The sequence below is a fragment of the Anser cygnoides genome, chromosome W, assembly GCF_040182565.1.
Source record: "Anser cygnoides isolate HZ-2024a breed goose chromosome W, Taihu_goose_T2T_genome, whole genome shotgun sequence".
Lineage (NCBI taxonomy): Eukaryota > Metazoa > Chordata > Aves > Anseriformes > Anatidae > Anser > Anser cygnoides.
In genome coordinates, this window is record NC_089911.1 from 4194528 (window position 1) to 4215277 (window position 20750).

Genomic DNA, 20750 nt, shown 5'->3' on the forward strand with positions numbered 1-20750 from the left:
GGGTCCTTCGGTCACTTTTGGGATCTCTCGGTCACTTTTGGGGTCCTGCTGCCACCTTTGGGGTCCCTCGGTCACTTCTGGAGTCCCTCGGTCACTGCCCACTGCCACGTTTGGAGTCCTTCTGCTACTTTTGGGGTCCCTCGGTCACTTTTGGGGATCTCTCGGTCACTTTTGGGGTCCTGCTGCCACCTTTGGGGTCCCTCGGTCACTTTTGGGGTCCCTCGGTCACTTTTGGGGTCCCACTGCCACTTTTGGGGTCCTGCTGCTACTTTTGGGGTCCCTCGGTCACTTTTGGGGTCCCTCGGTCACTTTTGGGGTCCTGCTGCCACTTTTGGGGTCCCTCGGTCACTTTTGGGGTCCCACTGCCACATTTGGGGTCCTGCTGCTACTTTTGGGGTCCCTCGGTCACTTTTGGGGTCCTGCTGCCACCTTTGGGGTCCCTCGGTCACTTTTGGGGTCCCACTGCCACTTTTGGGGTCCTGCTGCTACTTTTGGGGTCCCTCGGTCACTTTTGGGGTCCTGCCATGTGCCACTTTTGGGGTCCTGCTGCTACTTTTGGGGTCCCTCGGTCACTTTTGGGGTCCCGCTGCCCCTTTTGGGGTCCCCCCTCCCCCCCACCCCCCCCCCACCCCCCCCCCACGACTCAGTTTGGGGGTGTCCGAGGCCTTTATTGGGGTGCGGGGGGGGGGTCGGGGGCCCCCCTCACTGCAGCGGCCCCGGGGTCCCGTAGAGCTGCGCCAGCGCCCGGCTCAGCACCGGGCCCAGGTTCCTGGGGGGGGGCACCGGGTTAGGGGGGGGGCGGGGACCCCCCAAACCCTGGGGGGGGGCACAGGGGTTGGGGGGTCCCATTGGGGGGGGGGGGGGGCATGGATGGGGGGGGGCTTGGATTGGGGGGGGGGGCATGGGGGGGGGGGTCTGTGGATTGGGGGGGTCCCAGGTTGGGGGGGGGCTGTGGATTTTGGGGGTCCCAGGATTTGGGGGGGGGGTCCCAGGTGTTGGGGGGACCATGGATGGGGGGGGTCCTAGATTGGGGGGGGGGGTACCATAGATTGGGGGGGGGCATGGATTGGGGGGGCTCCCAGGTGGGGGGGGCATGGATTGGGAGGGGGTTATCGGGGGTCTCATATATTGGGGGGGTCCCGTGGATTGGGGGGTCCCGTATATTGGGGGGCATGGATGGAGGGGGGCCCAGATTGGGGGGTCCCATGGATTGGGGGGGGTCCCAGGTGTTGGGGGCGTATTGGGGGGTCCCGTATATTGGGGGGGGCTGGATTGGGGGGTCCCAGGTGTGGGGGGTTATTGGGGGTCCCATATATCGGGGGGTCCCGTGGATTGGGGGGCCCGTGGATTGGGGGGGGCATGGATTGGGGGTGCCTTAGATTGGGGGGCTTAGATTGGGGGGGCTGTGGATTGGGGGGGTCGCAGGTGTTGGGGGGTATTGGGGGGTCCCATAGATTGGGGGGGCTGGATTGGGGGGTCCAAGGTGTTTGGGGGGTCCCGTGGGTTGGGGGGGGGGCATGGGTTTGGGGGGTTATCGGGGGTCCCCTATACTGGGGGGGGGGGGTCCCGTGGATGGGGGGGCTCTGGGTTGGGGGTGGGGGCGTGGATTCGGGGGGTCCCGTGTCAAAGGGGGGGGGGGGGGGCGCAGGTTTGGGGGGTTATTGGGGGGTCCCCTGGCTTGGGGGGTGGCAGGTGTTGGGGGGGTATTGGGGGGTCCCAAATTTTGGGGGGGGGTCCCGGGTTTTGGGGGGTCCCATAAAGTTGGGGGGGGTCCCCATCTCTTGGGGGGGTCCCATGAATTTGGGGGGGGGCTGAGTGATGAGGAGGGTCCCAGGTGTTTGTCTGGGGGGGGGGCCAAATGTCTGGGGGGGTCCCATGGGATTTGGGGGTTCCACGTGTTGGGGGGCATCCCAAATATTGGGGGGTCCACATATCAGGAGGCACCCCACGCGTTGGGGGGGGGTCCCACTCGTTATGGGGGTCGCAGACTTTGGGGGGGGTCCCACAAACTGAGGGGGGTCCAACATACTTGGGGGGGGGGTCCCACATGTTTGGGGGGGTTGCATTCATTTTAGGGGGGACCCACACTTTGGGAGGGGGGGTTCAATGCACTGGGGGGTCCCACACTTTGGGGGGGTCCCACACTTTGGGGGGGGTCCCACACTTTGGGGGGGGGTCCCACCTGTTGGGGGGGGGCTCCCACACTTTTGGGGGGGGTCCCACATACTTGGGGGGGTCCCACAAACTGAGGGGGGTCCCACATGTTTGGGGGGGTCTCATTCATTTTAGAGAAGTCCCAAAGTTTTGGGGGGGGGTAAACGGACTGGGGGGTCCCACACTTTGGGGGGGGGTCCCACACTTTGGGGGGGGGGGTCCTACATGTTTGGGGGGGCCCACACACTGGGGGGGGGTCCCACAAATTGCGAGTTCCCACAGATTTGGGGGGTCCCATTCGTTTTAGGGGGGCCCCATACTTTGGGAGGGGGTTTAACGCACTGGGGGGGGGGTCCCACAGATTTGGGGGGGGGTTCAACAAACTGGGGGGGGGGTGGGGGCGTCCCGCGCCCCCTCACCTGCCCAGCGCCCCCCACTTGGTGTCCCTGAGCAGCGCCTCGCGGCTGGGGGCGTCGGGGCAGCGCCGGTAGGCGGCCATCAGCCTGGGGGGGGGCAAACAAATATGGGGGGGGGGTCAGCGGAGTGCCCCCCCCCACCCCCCACCCCCCCCACCCCCCCCCCCCTCCCCTCGTACCGTGCGGGGGTCCCGCAGCGCTGCAGCACGGCGCCCGCCTGCGCCCCGAGCCCCCCCAGCTGCAGCAGCTGCCGGGCGAAGACGTCGCCCACGGTCTGCGGCTGGGGGGGGGGGGGCGAGGGGGGGGTCAGACCCCCGACGCGCCCCCCCCGCACACCCTGACACCCCCCACCCCAAAACACCCCCCAGACCCCCCTAAATCCCCCCAAAACGCCCCCAATTCCCCCCCAACACTCCCTCCCCGCACCCCAAAAATGCCCCCCCGTATCCCAGTGCCCCCTGCACCCTAAAAGCCCTCGAACCCCCCCCCCCCCCCCAAGCCCCCCCCGCACCCAATGCCCCCCCCCAGCCCCCTAAAACAGCCCCCAGCCCCCAAAACCACCCCCGAGGACCCCAACCCCCCCCCCAAAGCCCCCCTTGAGCACCCAAAAACAGCCCCAACCCCCCCACACCCCACCCCCCCCGTCCCCAACCCCCCCCAGCCCCCCAAAGCCCCCCCCCCAAAACCCCCAGGGCCCCCCCCAAAACCCCCTCACCCCCCCCCAAAACCTTCAGCACCCCCCCCCAGGCCCCCGTAGCCCCCCAAAAGCCCCCCCCCAAACTCCCCCAGCCCCCCCCAAACCCCCTCCGCCCCCCCCCAGCCCCCCAAAAGCCCCCCCCCCAACCCCCCCCCCAGCCCCCCCCAAAAGACCCCCCCCCCAGCCCCCCCCCCCCCGCCCCCCCCCACCCTGGCTCTTGCTGCCCCCTCCCGCAGCCGCTCGAAGCTGAGCAGGGCGCAGGGGGTCCCGGGGGCCCGGGGGGGCGGGCGTCCAAGTCCCCCCCCCACGCCTGCAGCACTCGGTTCTGAAGGGGGGACACACGGGGGGGTCAGCGACAGCCGCGGCCCCATCGTGTCCCCCCCCCACGTCCCCAAAGTGTCCTTGTGGCCCCCCCAGAGCCCCCCATAGCCCCCCATGGCCCCCCCATGCCCCAAATTCTCCCCCCCCCCCATCCCCTTGTCCCCAAACGCCCCCCCACCCCATATCCCCCCCAAATCCCCCAGGGCCCCCCCCAAAGTCCCCCTGCCCCCCGACCCCATATCCCCCCCCCCATGCCCCTCCCGTCCCCCTGTCCCGGTGCCCCCCCCCCGTGTCCCAGTGCCCCCCCCAGTCCCGGTGCCCCCCCCCCGTGCCCCCATGCCCCCCCAACGTCCCCAAATCCCCGTGCCCCCCCCCCCAGTCCCGGTGCCCCCCCCCCACATCCCTGTGCCCCCCCATGTCCCCGTGCCCCCCCCCATGTCCCCAAATCCCCCCCAACGTCCCTGTGCCCCCCCCAACCCCAAATCCCCCCAATGTCCCCAAATTCCTGTGACCCCCCCCCACATCCCTGTGCCCCCCCATGTCCCCGTGCCCCCCCCAGTCCCGGTGCCCCCCCCACAACCCCAAATCCCCCCCAATGTCCCCAAATCCCCGTGCCCCCCCGTGCCCCCCCCCCCATCCCGGTGCCCCCCCCGTGCCCCCCCCATGTCCCCAAATCCCTGTGACCCCCCCCACATCCCTGTGCCCCCCCCATGTCCCCGTGCCCCCCCCCCCAGTCCCGGTGCCCCCCCCGTGCCCCCGTGCCCCCCCCATGTCCCCAAATCCCCCCCGACGTCCCCAAATCCCTGTGACCCCCCCAGTCCCGGTGCCCCCCCCACAACCCCAAATCCCCCCCAATGTCCCCAAATCCCTGTGCCCCCCCTGTCCCAGTGCCCCCCCGGGCCCCCCCCCCCATGTCCCGGTGCCCCCCCCGGTGCCCCCCCCATGTCCCCAAAAACCCATGCCCACCCCCCCATGTCCTGGTGCCCCCCCCATCCCCGTGCCCCCCCCCTTCCCCCCCCCCGTCCCGGTGCCCCCCCCATGTCCCAGTGCCCCCCCCACAACCTGAAATCCCCCCCAATGTCCCCAAATCCCCATGCCCCCCCCCCCATCCCCGTGCCCCCCCGTGCCCCCCCCATCCCAGTGCCCCCCCCAATGTCCCTGTGCCCCCCCCATGTCCCCGTGCCACCCCCCCCAGTCCCGGTGCCCCCCCCGTGCCCCTGTGCCCCCCCCCATGTCCCCAAATCCCCCCCGTTGTCCCCAAATCCCCGTGCCCCCCATCAGTCCCGGTGCCCCCCCCATCTCCGTGCCACCCCCGTCCCAGTGCCGCCCCCCCCGTGCCCCCCCCTTCCCGGTGCCCCCCCGTGCCCCCCCCATGTCCCCAAATCCCTGTGACCTCCCCCATCCCGGTGCCCCCCCCCATGTCCCAGTGCCCCCCCCACAACCCCAAATCCCCCCCAATGTCCCCAAATCCCGGTGCCCCCCCCCGTCCCGGTGCCCCCCCCCCATCCCGGTGCCCCCCCCAATGTCCCGGTGCCCCCCCCATGTCCCGGTGCCCCCCCCCGTCCCGGTGCCCCCCCCGCGCCCCCCACCCCGTAGCGGCGCTGCAGGAGCTCCCCCAGCACCCCCAGGTACGCGGCCGACTCCCGGGGGTCCCGCGTGCGCTTCACGAAGATCCCGTCCTGCACCTGGGGGGGGCGGGGGGGGCACCCCAAAACCATGACCCCAAAGCCCCCCCCGACCCCAAATCCCTGACCCCAAATCCCTGACCCCAAATCCCTGACCCCAAATCCGTGACCCCAAATCGCCCCCGACCCCCTGATCCGAAATCTCCAACCCCAAATCCCCCCCGACCCCCCAACCCCAAAACCCTGACCCCAAAACCCCCCCGACCCCAAAACCCCCCCGACCCCAAATCCTCCCCGACCCCAAATCCCCCCCCCACCCTCCGATCCCAAATCCCTGACCCCAACCCCCCCACTCCAAATCCCCCCAAGCCCCGACCCCAAATCCCCGATTCCAAATCCCCCGACCCCACCCCCCCCGACCCCCCAACCCCAAATCTGTGACCCCAAACCCCTGACCCCAAACCCCCTTGACCCCAAATCCCCCCCAACCCCAAGTCCCTGACCCCAAAACCCTGACCCCAAAATCGCCCCGACCCCAAATCCCCCCCAAACCCCAAATCGCCCCCCCCGACCCTCCGATCCCAAATCTCTGACCCCAAACCCCTGATCCCACCCCCCCCAGACGCCCTAATCCCAAACCTCCGACCCCAAATCCCCCCTGAACCCCCCAACCCCAAATCCCTGACTCCAAACCCCCCAGGCCCCAAATCCCTGACCCCAAATCCCTGACCCAAATCCCTGACCCCAAATCCCTGACCCCAAATCGCCCCCGACCCCCTGACCCCAAATCTCCGACCCCAAATCCCCCCCCGACCCCCCAACCCCAAAACCCTGACCCCAAACTCCCCCCCGACCCCAAATCCCCCCCGACCCTCTGATCCCAAATCTGTGACCCCAAATCCCTGACCCCAAATCCCTGACCCCAAATCCCTGACCCCAACCCCCCCACTCCAAATCCCCCCAAGCCCCGACCCCAAATCCCCCTGATTTCAAATCCCCCGACCCCAACCCCCCCAGACCCCCCAACCCCAAATCTGTGACCCCAAAACCCTCACCCCAAATCCCCCCCGAACCCTGTATCCCCCCCGACCCCAAATCCCTGACCCCAAATCCCTGACCCCAACCCCCCCCCCACGCCCCAACCCCAAGTCCCTGACCCCAAAACCCTGACCCCAAAATCGCCCCGACCCCAAATTCCCCCACCCCAAACCCCGCCTGACCCCAAATCCCCCCCCCAAATCCCCCAACCCCCCCCCGACCCCAAACCCCCCCAGCCCCAAATCTGTGACCCCAAATCCCCCCCCCCACCCCATATGGGTATGGGGAGGTCCCATGGGTGGGGGGGGTCCCAGAAGTTTAGGGGGGTCCCGGGGGGGTTACGGGGGGGTTTATGGGGTCCCAGGGGGGTCCCATGGGTGGGGGGGGGGGGTCCCAGAAGTTTATGGGGTCCCAGTGCGTCCCTGGGGGGGATCCTGGGGGGGTTTATGGGGTCCCATGGGTCGGGGGGTCCCCGGGGGGGGTCTCGGGGGGGGGGTCCCAGAAGTTTAGGGGGGTCCCAGGGGGGTCCTGGGGGGGTTTATGGGGTTCCCACGGGGTCCCATGGGTGGGGGGGCGGTTCCATGGCTATGGGGGGGGCCCAGGGAGGGGGTCCCAGAAGTTTATGGGGTTCCCATGGGGTCCCGGGGGGGGGGGGTCCTGGGGGGGCTTTACGGGGTCCCATGGGTGGGGGGGGTCCCGGAGCAGGGATCCCAAAAGTTTATGGGGTCCCAGGGGGGTCCCATGGGTGGGGGGATCCCGGGGGGGGGTCCTGGGGGGGGGGTTATGGGGTTCCCATGGGGTCTCATGGGTGGGGGGGGGGTCCCATGGGCATGGGGGGGGTTCTGTGGCTATGGGGGGGGTCCCATGGGGGGGGGGGTCCCGGGGGGGGGCCCAGAAGTTTACGGGGTCCCGGGGGGGGTCCCACGGGTGGGGGGGTCCCGGGGGGGGGTCCCGGGGTACCTGGGTGCTGGCGGCCGCCTGGCGCAGGGTGGGGAGGGGCAGTGCCCGGTGCCCCCCCCCCAGCGCCTCCAGCAGCAGCACCGGGTGCCGCAGCCCGCAGCGCCGCAGCCGGAACTGGGGGGGGCACCGCGACCCGTCGGCCCCCGCGGCTCCCAGTGCTCCCAGTGACCCCCCCAGTGCCCCCCAGTGCTCCCAGTGACCCCCCCAGGGCCCCCCAGTGCTCCCAGCGCCCCCCCCAGTGCTCCCAGTGACCCCCCAGTGCCCCCCAGTGCTCCCAGGGCCCCCCAGTGCTCCTAGGCCCCCCCCAGTGCTCCCAGAGCCCCTCTCAGTGCTCCCAGTGACCCCCCAGTGCCCCCCCCAGTGCTCCCAGGGACCCCCCAGTGCCCCCCAGTGCTACCAGTGCCCCCCCAGTGCTCCCGGTGCCCCTCAGTGCTCCCAGCGCTCCCAGCACCCCTCCCAGTGCCCCCCAGTGCTCCCAGGGACCCCCCCAGTGCTCCCAGGGCCCCTCCCAGTGCTCCCAGTGACCCCCCAGTGCTCCCGGTGCCCCCCCCAATGCTCCCAGGGCCCCCCAGTGCCCCCCTCAGTGCTCCCAGTGCCCCCCCAGTGCTCCCAGTGTCCCCTCAGTGCTCCCAGGGCCCCCCCAGTGCTCCTAGGCCCCCCCCAGTGCTCCCAGGGCCCCCCCAGTGCCCCCCCCAGTGCCCCCCCCAGTGCCCCCCCAGTGCGCCCCCCAGTGCTCCCAGTGCCCCCCAGTGCTCCCGGTGCCCCCCCAGTGCTCCCAGTGCCCCCCCAGTATCCCCCAGTGCCCCCCCAATGCCCCCCCAGTGCTCCCAGTGCCCCCCCCCAGTGCTCCCGGTGCCCCCCCCAGTACTCCCAGTGCTCCCAGTGCCCCCCAGTACCCCCACCTCCCCTCCCAGTGCCCCCCAGTACCCCCCACCCCCCCTCCCAGTCCCCCCCAGTCCCTCCCAGTGCCCCCATATAACCCCCACCCCCCCCAGTCCCCCCCAGTCCCTCCCAGTTCCCCCCAGTGCCCCCATATGACCCCCACCGCCCTCCCAGTCCCCCCCAGCCCCCCCCTCAGTCCCCCCCCAGTGCCCCCATATGACCCCCAGCCCCCATCCCAGTCCCTCCCAGTTCCCCTATGACCCCCACCCTGCCCCCAATCCTTCCCAGTGCCCCCATATGACCCCCACCCCCCTCCCAGCCCCCTCCCAGTGCCCCCCAGTGCCCCCATATGACACCCACCGCCCTCCCAGTCCCCCCCAGCCCCCCCTCAGTGCCCCCCAGTGCCCCCATATGACCCCCACCCCCCTCCCAGTGGCTCCCAGCGCCCCACCTTCTGCTCCCGGTACCGCCCCCGTCGCAGAGGCTCCCCCGAGGTCCGCCCCCGTTTTCCGCTCCACCACCACCTCCAGCACCAGCTCCCGGGGGCGGCGCCCTGGGGGCGTGGTCAGCGATCGGCCCCGCCCCCTGCTCGCTGGCCCCGCCCCCCAGCTTCGCCCCGCCCCCTGCCGCCGGGGGGGGGGGGCGTGGCCAAACACCACCCCCAATCACAGAACCACCCATTGGGGGGCGTGGCCAGTGCCTGGCCCCGCCCACCTCGCATACGGGGTGTGGTCAGCACCCAGCCCCGCCCCCCAGCCATGGCCCCGCCCATCACACCTCCCTGGGGGCGTGGTCAGTGCTGGCCACACCCACCGCTGCTTGTGGGGGCGTGGCCAGCACGTGGCCCCGCCCCCACTCTTTCCCTCCACCCCCAGCTCCCGTGGCCCCACCCAGAATCGGGCCCCACCCCCCTGTGACTCCACCCCCTCCTGGCCCCGCCCCTCCTGGCCCCGCCCACCCATCACACCCACGGGGGCGTGGCCAGCACTTAGCCCCGCCCCCTTCCCGCCACACATCCCGAGCTCCCACCTACCACTTGGCCCCGCCCACCCGAAGCCCCGCCCCTCGTGGCCACGCCCACTTATCGCCTCCACGTGGGCGTGGCCAGCACATAGCCCCGCCCCCTTCCCCTCCACCCGCCTCCCACCCAGCCCCGGGCCCCACCCACCGTGACCCCACCCTCACGGCCACGCCCCCTGAGAGCACCCCACCCGAAGCCCCGCCCACCCGAAGCCCCGCCCCTCATGGCCACGCCCACTTATCGCCTCCAGGGGGCGTGGCCAGCACTTAGCCCCGCCCCCTCCCCCTCCACCCGCCTCCCACCCAGCCCCGGGCCCCACCCACCGTGACCCCACCCCTCACAGCCACGCCCCCTGCGTGCCCCGCCCACCCGAAGCCCCGCCCACCCAGGCCCCGCCCACCCGAGGCCCCTCCCACCTGGGGGCGGGGCCGTCTCGCGGGCCACCCAGAGGAAGTCTCCCAGGGGCAGGCGCCGCAGCTCCAGGGGCACCCCCAGGAGGCGCAGCTGGGGGACGGCCCCCCCCTGGGAACCCGGCCTGGGGGGGGCAGCGGGGGGGGCGTTAACGGGGCTGGGGGCAGCGGGGGGGCAGCGGGGGGACATCGGGGGGGGACATTAATGGGGACAGGGACATCCAGGGGGTCATCGGGGGGATGTTAATGGGGACGTTAATGGGGTTGGGGACACTGGGGGGCATTGGGGGGTCACCAGTGGGGTTGGGGACACTGGGGGGGACATTAATGGGACTGGAGACACCAGGGGGACATTGGGGGGTCAGCGGGGGGGGACATTAATGGGGACAGGGACATCCAAGGACTCATCGGGGGGACACGGTGGGGTTGGGGACATCCAGGGGGACATTGGGGGGGTCATCGGTGGGGTTGGGGACATCCACGGGGACGTTAATGGGGACGTTAATGGGATTGGGGACATCGGGGGGGACATTAATGGGAGTGGGGACACCAGGGGGACATTGGGGGTCATAAATGGGGTTGGGGACATCGGGGGGGGGGGCGTTAACGGGGAAAGGAACATGCAGGGGATCATCAATGGGATTGGGGACACCGGGGGGACATTGGGGGGTCATCAATGGGGTTGGGGACATCAGGGGGGTGTCAGCTCATGGGGACATCGAGAAGGACGGGGACATAAAGGGACATCGATGGGATCGGGGACGTGAAGGGGGGGGGACAGCGGGGGGGGGACATCAGCGGGGACAGGGACGGGGACAGAAATGGGGGCGGGGACGGGGACACCAGGGGGGTCCGGGCTGGGGGTGGGGACATGGATGGGGACGGGGCCGTGTCCGTGTCCCCCCCCCTCACCCGGTGCCCTCGGTGACGTCCGCGCACAGCAGCACCGTGAACGCCCCCGGCCGCAGCTCGAACTCCGCCCTGGGGGGGGGGGCACGAGGGTCACGTGACCCCCTCCAGGTCACGTGACCCCCCCCCTCCAGGCCAGGTGACCCCCCCGCAGGGGTCACATGACCACCCCCCCCCGTGCCCCCACTCACTGCGGGTCCCCAACCCCCTCCTCGCCCACCCCCCCCACCGGGGGGGCGTCGGGGGGCGGGGCTTCGGGGGGCGGGGCTTCGGGGGGCGGGGCTTCAGGGGCGGCAGCCAATGGCGGGGCGGGGTTCTCCGGGGGCGGGGCTCCCGGGGCGGCGGCCAATCGCTGGGCGAGGAGGCGGCCACGGGGGGTCAGCGAGCAGCTGGGGGGGGGGCAAAGAGGGGGGGGTCGGGGGGGGCACTGGGGGCTGCCCCCCCTTGGCCACGCCCACTGACCCCCCCCATTGCTCCCCCCCAATGCCCCCTACCCCTAAGGACCCCCCCCTTTTGCCCCCCCCATGGATTCTCCCTCCCCCTGCCCCCCCGCCCCCCCTTTTTGCCCCCCCCCAAAGGACCCCCCCAATCTTCCCCCCCACCCCCTACGGCCCCCCCCATTGCCCTCCCCTCCCCCATCGACTCCCCCTTTTTGCGCCCCCCCGCCCCCATGGACGCCCCGCCATTGCCCCCCCCACCCCACTGACCCCCCCCCCCCTTTTTGCCCCCCAATCCCATGGACCACCCCCCATTGCCCCCCCTCCATGGACCCCCCCAACCCCCCCTACTCCCTATGGACACCCCCATTGCCCCCCCATGGACCCCAGCCCCATTGACCCCCCCCATTGCCCCCCGCCACCCCAAGGACCCCCCCCAATTTGCTCCCCAACCCCCTTCCAGGTTCCCCCCTCCACACCCTTTGCCCCCCCCATTTACCCCCCCCGTCCCCCCCCACCCCCCAATTCCCCCCTCCAGCCCCCCCAATCCCCCCCCCAAAGCCCCTACCGGGGGGGGCGCCCGCTGCGCTGCACTAGGTCCCTGCGGATGAGGATGCCCAGGGCCCCCCCCCGGGGTGCCCCCTGCGGGGAGGGGGGGCCCCAGGTCACCCTCGGGTGTGGGGGGGTCACCCCCAGCACCCTTGGGTGGGGGCACTCCCAACACCGGGTGTGGGGGGGTCACGCTTTTTGGGGGGGGGGGGGGTGTCTGCGTTCACTCTGGTCCCTACTGAGGGCGCCGCTCACCGGGGCCAGGGGGAGGTCGCAGAGGGGCTGGGCCTGGCGCAGAAGCTCCGCCTCTGGGAGGGGCTCCGGGCTCTGGGGGGCGGGGCTAAGGGGGTGAGGGGGCGGGGCCTGGCAGGCTAGCCCCGCCCCCAAAGCCCGGCCCCGCCCCCACTCACCCTGAGCAGCGTCAGCAGGAGGGCGTGGGGCCCCGAGCGGGGGCGGGGCCGGTACTCGCCGGGGGGGCGGGGCTTAAAAGGGAGGAGAGATTGGGGGAGGGGCTTGCGAGGCCACGCCCCCTCCGCGGGCCCCGCCTCCCCTGTCACGTGACACTCACAGCGGGCGGGGCCGGGGGGTTCTGAGGGGCCGCTCGGTCCGAGGAGGGGCTGGGAGGGAGGCCGAGAGCTGGGGGGGGGGCACAGGGTTAATATGTAAATGGTATGCAAATGAGCATGCAAAATAACGCACACGTCAGTAGGTAAACAGATACGGGATCATATAATTGTATGTAAATAAGTATGCAAATGAGCATAATCCCCTTCCTGAGGCCCCTCCCACCTCCAGGGTGGCTCCCTTCCAAGCCCCGCCCACTCCCGGAGACACACCCCTTTAGGCCACGCCCACCTTGAAGCCCCGCCCACCCGAGGCCCCGCCCACCCACAGACCCCTCCCACTCCATCCTGAAGCCCCGCCCACCACCAGCTGCTCCCCGGGCTTCTTCCAAGCCCCACCCACCCCTCAAGCCCCACCCACCCCGAGGCCCCGCCCACCCGAGGCCCCGCCCTCCCCGAGGCCCCGCCCTCCCCGAGGCCCCGCCCACCCCGAGGCCCCGCCCACCCGAGGCCCCGCCCTCCCCGAGGCCCCGCCCACCGGCGCGGTGCTGCCGCAGGCGCTGGTGCAGGCGCTGGCAGAGGCGGGCCCCGAAGTGCCGCAGCACGGCCGCCTCCCGGCCCGAGCGCAGGCGCAGCGGGTACAGGGCCAGCGAGCGCAGCGCCTGGGGGGGGCGGGGGGAGGAACGGGGTCAGGGCACGGCCCCGAAACACGCGACCCCCGGCCCCACAACCCCCACAACCCCCAGAACCCCCGGCCCTGAAAGCCCCAATAACCTCCCATAACCCCATAACCCCAATAACCCCAAACTCCCATAATCCCAAACCCCCCATAACCCCCAGCGCATATCCCCAATAACCCCAAAACCCCAAAACCCAATAACCCCAACCACCCCATAACCCCCAGCCCCATATCCCCCACAACCCCATAACCCCAGTAACCCCATAACCCCAATCACTCCATTACCCCCAAAACCCCATAACCCCAATAACCCCAAACCCCAAAACCCCCATAACCCCCAGCCCCATAACACCAACCACCCCATAACCCCTGACCCCATGACCCCCCTTGCCCCCATAACACTATAACCTTCCTGCCCCCATAACGCTATAACCCCATAACCCTGTACCCCACCTCCCTGACCCCATAACCCCTGACCCCTGACCCCACACCCCTGACCCCATAACCCCTGACCCCATGACCTCAGAACCCCATAACCCCCTGACCCTACACCCCCTGCACCCTGTCATAGGCCTGCCCTCCTCCCCTATGACGCATAACCCCTGACCCCATAACCCCCTAACCCCGTAACCCCATAACCCCACACCCCTGACCCCATGACCTCCTAACCCCATAACTCCTAACCCCATAACCCCTGACCCCACACCCCCTTGACAATAACCCCTGACCCTACAACCCCACACCCCTGACCCATAACCCCTGACCCCATAACCCCAAGCCCCTGACCCCATATCCCCTGACCCTACAACCCCTGACCCCATAACCCCAAACTCCTGACCCCATATCCCCTGACCCCATAACCCCTGACCCCCCGACCCCTGACCCCATAACCCCATGGCTCCATATCCCCTGACCCCATAACCCTGTGACTCCATATCCCCTGACCCCATAACCCCTGACCCCCCGACCCCTGACCCCATAACCCCATGACTCCATATCCCCTGACCCCATAACCCTGTGACTCCATATCCCCTGACCCCATAACCCCTGACCCCATGACCCCACAACCCCTAACCCCATAACCCCTGACCCCATGACCCCTGACCCCATGACCCCTGCCCCTGCCGTAGGCCCACCCCCATAACCCCTGACCCCACACCCCCTGCACCCCATAACCCCTGACCCCATAACCCCTGACCCCGTAGCCCCGCCCCTGACCCCGTAGCCCCGCCCCCTGACCCTGTCGTAGGCCCGCCCGTCCCCGCCGCGCTCCCGGTCCCGCCGCCGCCACTCCCGGAGCCAGGCCGCGAACAGCGCCTTGGGGCTGAGGGGGGGGGGCCGGGGGGCCGCCGCCATGACGGCCGCACCGCCGCCGGAACCGCGGCACCGGAACCGGAAGCGCGCCGCCCCCCCCACGCCGGAAGCGCCGCTCTGCGCCGCCTGGAGGACCTGCGCGACTGCTCTGGAGGACTCGGGCCTGGCCCAGCCCCGCCCCGCCCCCCCAACCCCCCCCCCCCCCCGGGGACCCCAAATTCCCCTCCCGAAACCCCAAATCCCCCCTCGGGACCCCAAACCCCCCCCATAAGACCCCAAAACCCCCTGAGGGACCCCAAATTCCCCCCCCGGGACCCCAAATACCCCCAAGGGGGCCCCCCAACCCCCCCCCATGGGACTCCAAACACCCCCCCATGGGACCCCAACCCCCCCCGGACCGTAACTCCCCCCCCATGGGACCCCAAAACCCTCCTCGGGACCCCAACCCCCCCCCATAAGGCCCCAAAGCCCCCCCGTGGGACCCCAAAGCCCCAAATCTCCTCAGACTGGCCCCAAATCCCCCTCCCCAGAGACCCCCAAAAGCCCCAGGAGCCCCCCAAGAACCCAAAGCCCCCCTCGGGGGTCCCCCAAACCCCCCATGGAGCCCCAGAGCCCCCCCGGGAGTCCCCAAATAAACAACACCCCCACAGACCCTAAATTCCCCCAAGATCCCAAATCCCCCCCCCCAGAGACCCCAAATCCTCCCCCCAGTACCCCCCAAGACCCCAAATACCCCCCCGAGCCCCCCCCCAACACCAAATCCTCCCCAGACCCCCTCCCCCCAGACCCCAAATCCCCCCCCAAGGTCCCCGATTTCCCCTCCAAGACCTCCCAAGACCCCAAATCCGCCCCCCAGGAACCCCAAATCCTCCCCCAGGCCCCCCCCAGACCCCAAATCCCCACCTAGGGTCACTCCCAAGACCCCAAATCCCCCCCCCAGACCCCAAATCCCCCCAATCCTCCCCCAGCCCCCCCCCCCGACCCCAAATCCTCCTCCAAGAGACCCCAAATCCCCACCTAGGGTCCCTCCCAAGACCCCAAATCCCCCCTCAAGACCCCAAATCCCCCCCAGGGCCCCCCCAGACCCCAAATCCCCCCCCCGACCCCAAACCCCCTGCACACGGGCTCCGACACAGCAAACGTTTATTTGTTAGAAAAACCCTTTTACAAACAAATTCGCGATGGGGGGGGGGGCGGTGACCCCAAAAGAGACCCCACAAGGGGCAGTGGGACCGGGGAGGGGGGGGGGCAGGGGGATTTGGGGTCCCCGGGACAATTTTGGAGACCCCCGGGACAGTTTTGGGGACCCCACAACCCCCCTGAGTGCCCTGGGGACAATTTTGGGGCCCCCCCAAGGGCAATTTTGGGACCCCAAAGCCAATTTCGAGACCCGAAATCTGATTTCGGGACCCCCCCGGCCAGGTTTGGGACCCCAAAGCCAATTTTGGGCCCCCCCCGGCCGCTTTTGGGGACCCCAAAGCCCATTTCAGGACCCCAAAGCCAAGTTTGGGACCCCAAAACCAATTTTGGGGCCCCCCCGGCCAATTTGGGGACCCCAAATGCAAATTTGGGGCCCCAAAGCCAACTTCAGGACCCCAAACTCAATTTTGGGACCCCAAAGCCCCTCCCGGGCCCCCCCAGGCTTACTTTGGGGTCCCCCAAGTGGATTTTGGGGTCTCCCAGCCCCATTTTGAGGCCCCAGAGCCCAATTTTATGTCCCCAGAGCCCAATTTGGGGACCCTAAAACCAATTCCAAGACCCTAAAACCAATTTGGGGACCCCTGGATTGATTTTGGGGCCCTGGAGCCCGACACTGGGACCCCAAAGCCAACTCCAAAATCCTAAAACCAATTTTGGGAACCCCCCCGGCCCGACTTTGGGGCCCCGGAGCCCAATTTTACGTCCCCAGAGCCCAAACTGGGGACCCTAAAACCAACTTCGATACCCTAAAAACAATTTCGGGACCCCCCAAATTGACTTTGGGGCCCCCCTGGCTGAGTTTGGGGTCCCGGAGCCCAATTCTGGGCCCCCAAAGCCAATTCCAAGCCCCTAAATCCCACTTCAAGCCCCTAAAACCAAATTTGGGACCCCCCAGGCCACTTTTAGGGTCCCGGGACCCAACTTTGGGACCCCAAAACCCCTCCCAGCGCCCCCAAATCGACTTTGACCCCTCCCAGGTCCATTTGGGGTCGGTGGCACCGACCCCGCAGGGAGCCCAATGGGAACGGGGCCGGGTTTGGGGCTGTGGGGTCGGGATTTGGGGTCCCGGGGGGGCGTTTTGGGGCCACATGGACCGGATTTGGGGGCTTGGGCTGGGTTTTGGGGACCCAGAGCTGGATTTGGGGTTCCAGGGGTGGATTTGAGGTCTCGGGGATGGGATTTGGGGCCCTCGGATCGGGATTTTGGACCCCAGAGGTGGATTTGGGGTCCTGGCAGTGGGATTTGGGGACCCAGAGGTGGATTTGGGGTCCTGGGGGTGGATTTGGAGCCCCAGGGATGGGATTTGGGAACCCAGAGGTGGATTTGGGGCGCCAGGGGGTGGATTTGGGGTCCTGGGGGTGGGTTTTGGGGTCCTGGGGGTGGGTTTTTGGGATTTGGGGCCACAAGTATGAGATTTGTGCACCGGATTTGGGGCACAGCGGTGGATTTGGGGCCCCGGGGATGAGTTTTGTGACCCCGGGGGTGGCTTTTGTGATCCCGGGGGTGGTTTTTGGGGTGCCGGGGGGGGGATTTGGGGTGCTGGGGGGGGGATTTGGGGTGCTGGGGGTGGGTTTGTGGACGGGATTTGGGGCACAGCGCTGGATTTGTGACCCTGGGGGTGGCTTTTGGGGCCCTGGGGGTGGCTTTTGGGACCCCAGGTGTGAGATTTGTGACCCCGGGGGTGGCTTTTGTGATCCCGAGGGTGGCTTTTGGGGTGCCGGGGGTGGGATTTGGGATGCCGGGGGCTCTTCTGGGGTGCCGGGGGTGGGATTTGGGGTGCCGGGGGGTGGATTTGGGGTCCCGGGGGTGGGTTTGTGGAGGGGATTTGGGGCACAGCGGTGGATTTGTGACCCTGGGGGTGGCTTTTGGGGCCCCGGGGGTGGGATTTGGGACCCCGGGGGTGGTTTTCGGGGTGCCGAGGTCGGGATTTGGGGCGCGGGTGTCGGGTTTTGGGGCGCGGGGGCTCAGAGGAAGGCGTCGCACCACTCGCGCAGGCACCCCGAGCAGTCCCGGCACTGCTTGGCGTTGGCCCCGCAGGCGTCGCGCAGCCACTCGCGGAACAGCTCCTCGTCCTTCTTCAGCACCAGGAACTGCCCCAGCACCACGTACGCCTGCGGGGGCACCCCGAAAACGTCCCCCGACGGCCCCAAAACGGCCCCGGCGCCCCAGCGCCACCCCCCCGGTCCCCAAGGACCCCCCCAAAAGCCCCGAAGGTGCCCCCAAAGCCCTAAAGGCGCCCCCGGGGACCCTGGCCCCGTATCCCCCCGGAGCCCTTTTTTGGGATGTGGTTCTCCACGGCCCTAAATGTCCCCAAATGACCCCAAAAATGTCCCTGTGGCCCCAAACACCCCCCTGTGTCCCCAATGCCACCCCCCCGGGCCCCAAGGACCCCCCCAAAGCCCCCCCCCAAAGCCCCAAAGGCGCCCCCGGGGACCCTGGCCCCGTATCCCCGCTGAGCCCTTTTTTGGGGTGTGGTTCTCGGGGCCCTAAATGTCCCCAAACGTCCCCAAGCACCCCCCCGGTGTCCCCAACCCCCCCCCAAACATCCCCCCCATGTCCCCAAATGCCCCCAAAACACCCCAAATGTCCCCAACCTCCCCCCAAATGTCCCCCAAACGTCCCCAGCCCCCCGCCAATGTCCCCCCAGCCCCCCCCAAATGTCCCCCCGGTGTCCCCAAACACCCCTACATGGCCCCCCAATGTCCCCAACCTCCCCCAAACGTCCCCAGCCCCCCCCAAATGTCTCCCCAATGTCCCCAAAGCCCCCCCAACTGCCCCCAGCCCCCCCGCAAACGTCCCCAGCCCCCCCCAACATCCCCAGCCCCCCCCCCCAAATGTCTCCCCAATGTCCCCCCGGTGTCCCCAAACCCCCCGAAACGTCCCCACAATGTCCCCAGCCCCCCCCAAATGTCCCCCCAATGTCCCCAAAGCCCCCCCAAATGCCCCAGCCCCCCCCCCTCAAATGTCCCCAGCCCCCCCCCAACCCCCCCAGCCTCCCCCCCCCCCCCAAATGTCTCCCCAATGTCCCCCCGGTGTCCCCAAACCCCCCCAAACGTCCCCGCAATGTCCCCCTGGTGCCCCCAAATGTCCCCCCAACGTCCCCAGCCCCCCCCAATGTCCCCAAACCCCCCCAAATGTCCCCCCAACGTCCCCAGCCCCCCCCCCAATGTCCCCAAACCCCCCTAAATGTCCCCCCAGCCCCCCCCCCGCGCCCCCCCCCACCTTGTCGAAGCCCTTCTCCTCCAGCTTCTTGCCCAGCACGTCCCCGATGCCGGCCAGCGTCCCCACCGGCTTCTCGCCCATCGGCTCGGCCACGAAGTCGCGGTGCTTCTGCGACGTCGAGGACATCGCGCCTGGGGGGGGGCGCGGGGGGGTCAGGGGGGGCACGGGGGGGGGGTCGGGGGGGGCCACACACACGTCACGGGGGGGGGACAGGGAGGGAATGGGGGAGGGACAAGGGGGATGGGGGTTGTGGGGATGGGGATGGGGGGGGCCCTGGGACATTTGGGGGGGGCGGGGGGGTCAGGGGGTGTTGGGGGGACATGGGGGGGTCGGGGGGGGCCACACAGACGTCATGGGGCAGGGGGGCACAGGGAGGGAATCGGGGGGGACAAGGGGATGGGGGTTGTGGGGATGGGGGGGGCATTTGGGAGGGGCACGGGGGGGGGGACGGAGGGGGGGGATGGGGACAAGGGGAGGGGGTGGGGACACCGGGGGGGGCATGGGGACAGTGGGGGGGGGCACAGGGAGGGGCGGGGACGATGCTGGGGGGGGGGACAAGGCGGGGGGGAGGGATGGGGACAGGGGGGGGGGCACGGGGGGGGGGGGACAATGGGGGGGGACATGGGGACAAGGGGGGGTGGGGACATTTGGGGGGGGCACGGGGACAGGGCTGGGGGGGGACGTGGGGGGGTGGGAGTGGGGGGGGTCACGGGGGGGGCGGGGGGGGAGGAGGGACACGGGGGAGGCCCGGGGGGGGGCCCGGTGGGGGGCACAACGGGGGGGAAGGGACTGGGGGGGCACCGGGAGGGGGGAGGGGCACCGGGAGGGGCCGGTTGGGGGGCGGGGGGGGGACGGGGACGGCGGGGGGGGGGGGGGGGGCGGGGGGGACACGTGACCCTGCCCCCCCCCCCTCACCTCCCCGCCTCCGCCTCAGGCCGCCGCTCCCGCCTCAGGCCGCCGCCGCCGCTGCGCGGGCGCTTGCGCGCTGACGTCACTTCCGGCCCACCATAGAGACGGCGGCTAGAGGGGGGCGGGGTGGGGTGGGGGGTTGCGGCCGCTCTATCCGCCAGGCGGGACCATAGAGAGGGGGGGTGGGGTTTTGGGGGATTTCTGGCGAAATCGGGGCTCCGGGGGGTTGGAAGGCTGAGGAGGTGTCTGGGGGGGGGGGGGGGGGCCGAACGTCTCACCGGATTTTTGTTTTTTTTTTTTTGGGAGGGAGTAAGGGGGGAAAAAGGAAAAATAGCCCCAGCGCGGCAGGCACGGGTTTGAGGAAAATTGTGGGGATTTTGGTGCTCGTGGGGATGAAATTTGTGAAAAAAAAAAGGCCTAAAAGGAAGCTGCCCGGGCTTTGGGGGTGAAAGCCTTTCTTACTCGATCCCTGCAGCTCCAGAGCGTGCAAGAGCAGCTAAAAGTGGGGATGACCTGTTTTGGGGCTAATTCCCGTGATTTTGGGCACTTTGTTCACCTTTAAGCCCAAATGTTCCCTCAGAGCGAGGTGGTGCGGGGGAAGCTCCCCAGTTGTGCCCCAAATGGCCGCTTCCCAGCCCAAAAAGGGCTCCGGGGCCTTGTGGGGGCACCGCGAGGGCCCGGTGACGCCTGGACAGCCGGGTGCTGATTTTGGGCTGAAAAAGGGCATTTTTGGGTAGGGTTGGGAGGCATTGGGGGCAGTGCTACAGGAACGGAGACGTTTGGGGGATCCCATAGCGATAACTGGGGACATGGGGCTGGAGTGGCCGGACCCCAAAAGCAACATTGATCCCAAAATGTCATTTTTAACCGAATTTTCCCCAAAACACCCCAATTTTGAGGTGTTTTTATCCAAATCTTTCCCCAAACACCCAAAATTCATCGCGAGGAGGCTCAGGGCACCCCAGAACACACAATAATGTGTGGAAGCTTTGTGAAACACCTCGAATTTGGGGCTAAAATCTGACCCGTGGGCGTGGGGGGGAACAGGGCGGGGAAAGGAAGCCAAAATTTCCCAAAAAGCAGCAAAAAGGAGAAAAACGAGCGCGGGTTGAAAAACCTCCCCAAAGAGGATCCCAAAGTGATGAACATGAAGGTTTGGGGGGATTTGGGAGCAAAACCGAAGGGATTTGGGTGAAGCCCAAACAAGAAGCATGAAAAATGTCCGATTTGGGGCTGGAGGAGCGGAAATCGGGCAGATTTCCCCCAATTTCATACCCCCCCCCCCGGGTCCCAAGGCCATTTTGGGGCTGTTTTGGGATTTCCGAGCCCGCATTGACCCATTTTTCCCCTTCCAAGCCCCCGTTTGCTCCATTTTTTACCCCTCTGAGCCCAAAACTGCTGTTTTTTGCCCTTCCAACCCAGAATTGCCCGTTTCTGCCCATTC

At 69.0% G+C, this 20750-nt stretch overlaps 2 protein-coding genes across 2 annotated transcripts; both read right to left on the reverse strand.

The window, feature by feature from the left end:
• Positions 1-647: 647 nt before the first annotated feature.
• On the reverse strand, positions 648-14059 carry LOC136788813 (crossover junction endonuclease MUS81-like). Its single transcript, XM_066987496.1, is given in 18 exon segments — positions 648-769; positions 2574-2657; positions 2750-2850; positions 3477-3562; positions 3565-3592; positions 5178-5273; positions 7212-7325; positions 8545-8583; positions 8585-8646; positions 9531-9649; positions 10437-10505; positions 10625-10822; positions 11439-11512; positions 11675-11746; positions 11830-11901; positions 11988-12055; positions 12521-12644; positions 13901-14059. Coding segments are annotated over 18 exon segments (1590 nt in total). The 5' UTR covers positions 14018-14059; the 3' UTR covers positions 648-702.
• Positions 14060-16974: 2915 nt separating this feature from the next.
• On the reverse strand, positions 16975-19451 carry LOC136788687 (barrier-to-autointegration factor). The gene is made up of 3 exons (XM_066987308.1): positions 19313-19451; positions 18398-18528; positions 16975-17286 (listed from the first exon to the last, which is right to left on the reverse strand). The coding sequence occupies exons 2-3, from the start codon at positions 18521-18523 to the stop codon at positions 17140-17142; spliced, it is 273 nt and encodes a 90-aa protein (XP_066843409.1). The 5' UTR covers positions 18524-18528; positions 19313-19451; the 3' UTR covers positions 16975-17139.
• Positions 19452-20750: the final 1299 nt, after the last annotated feature.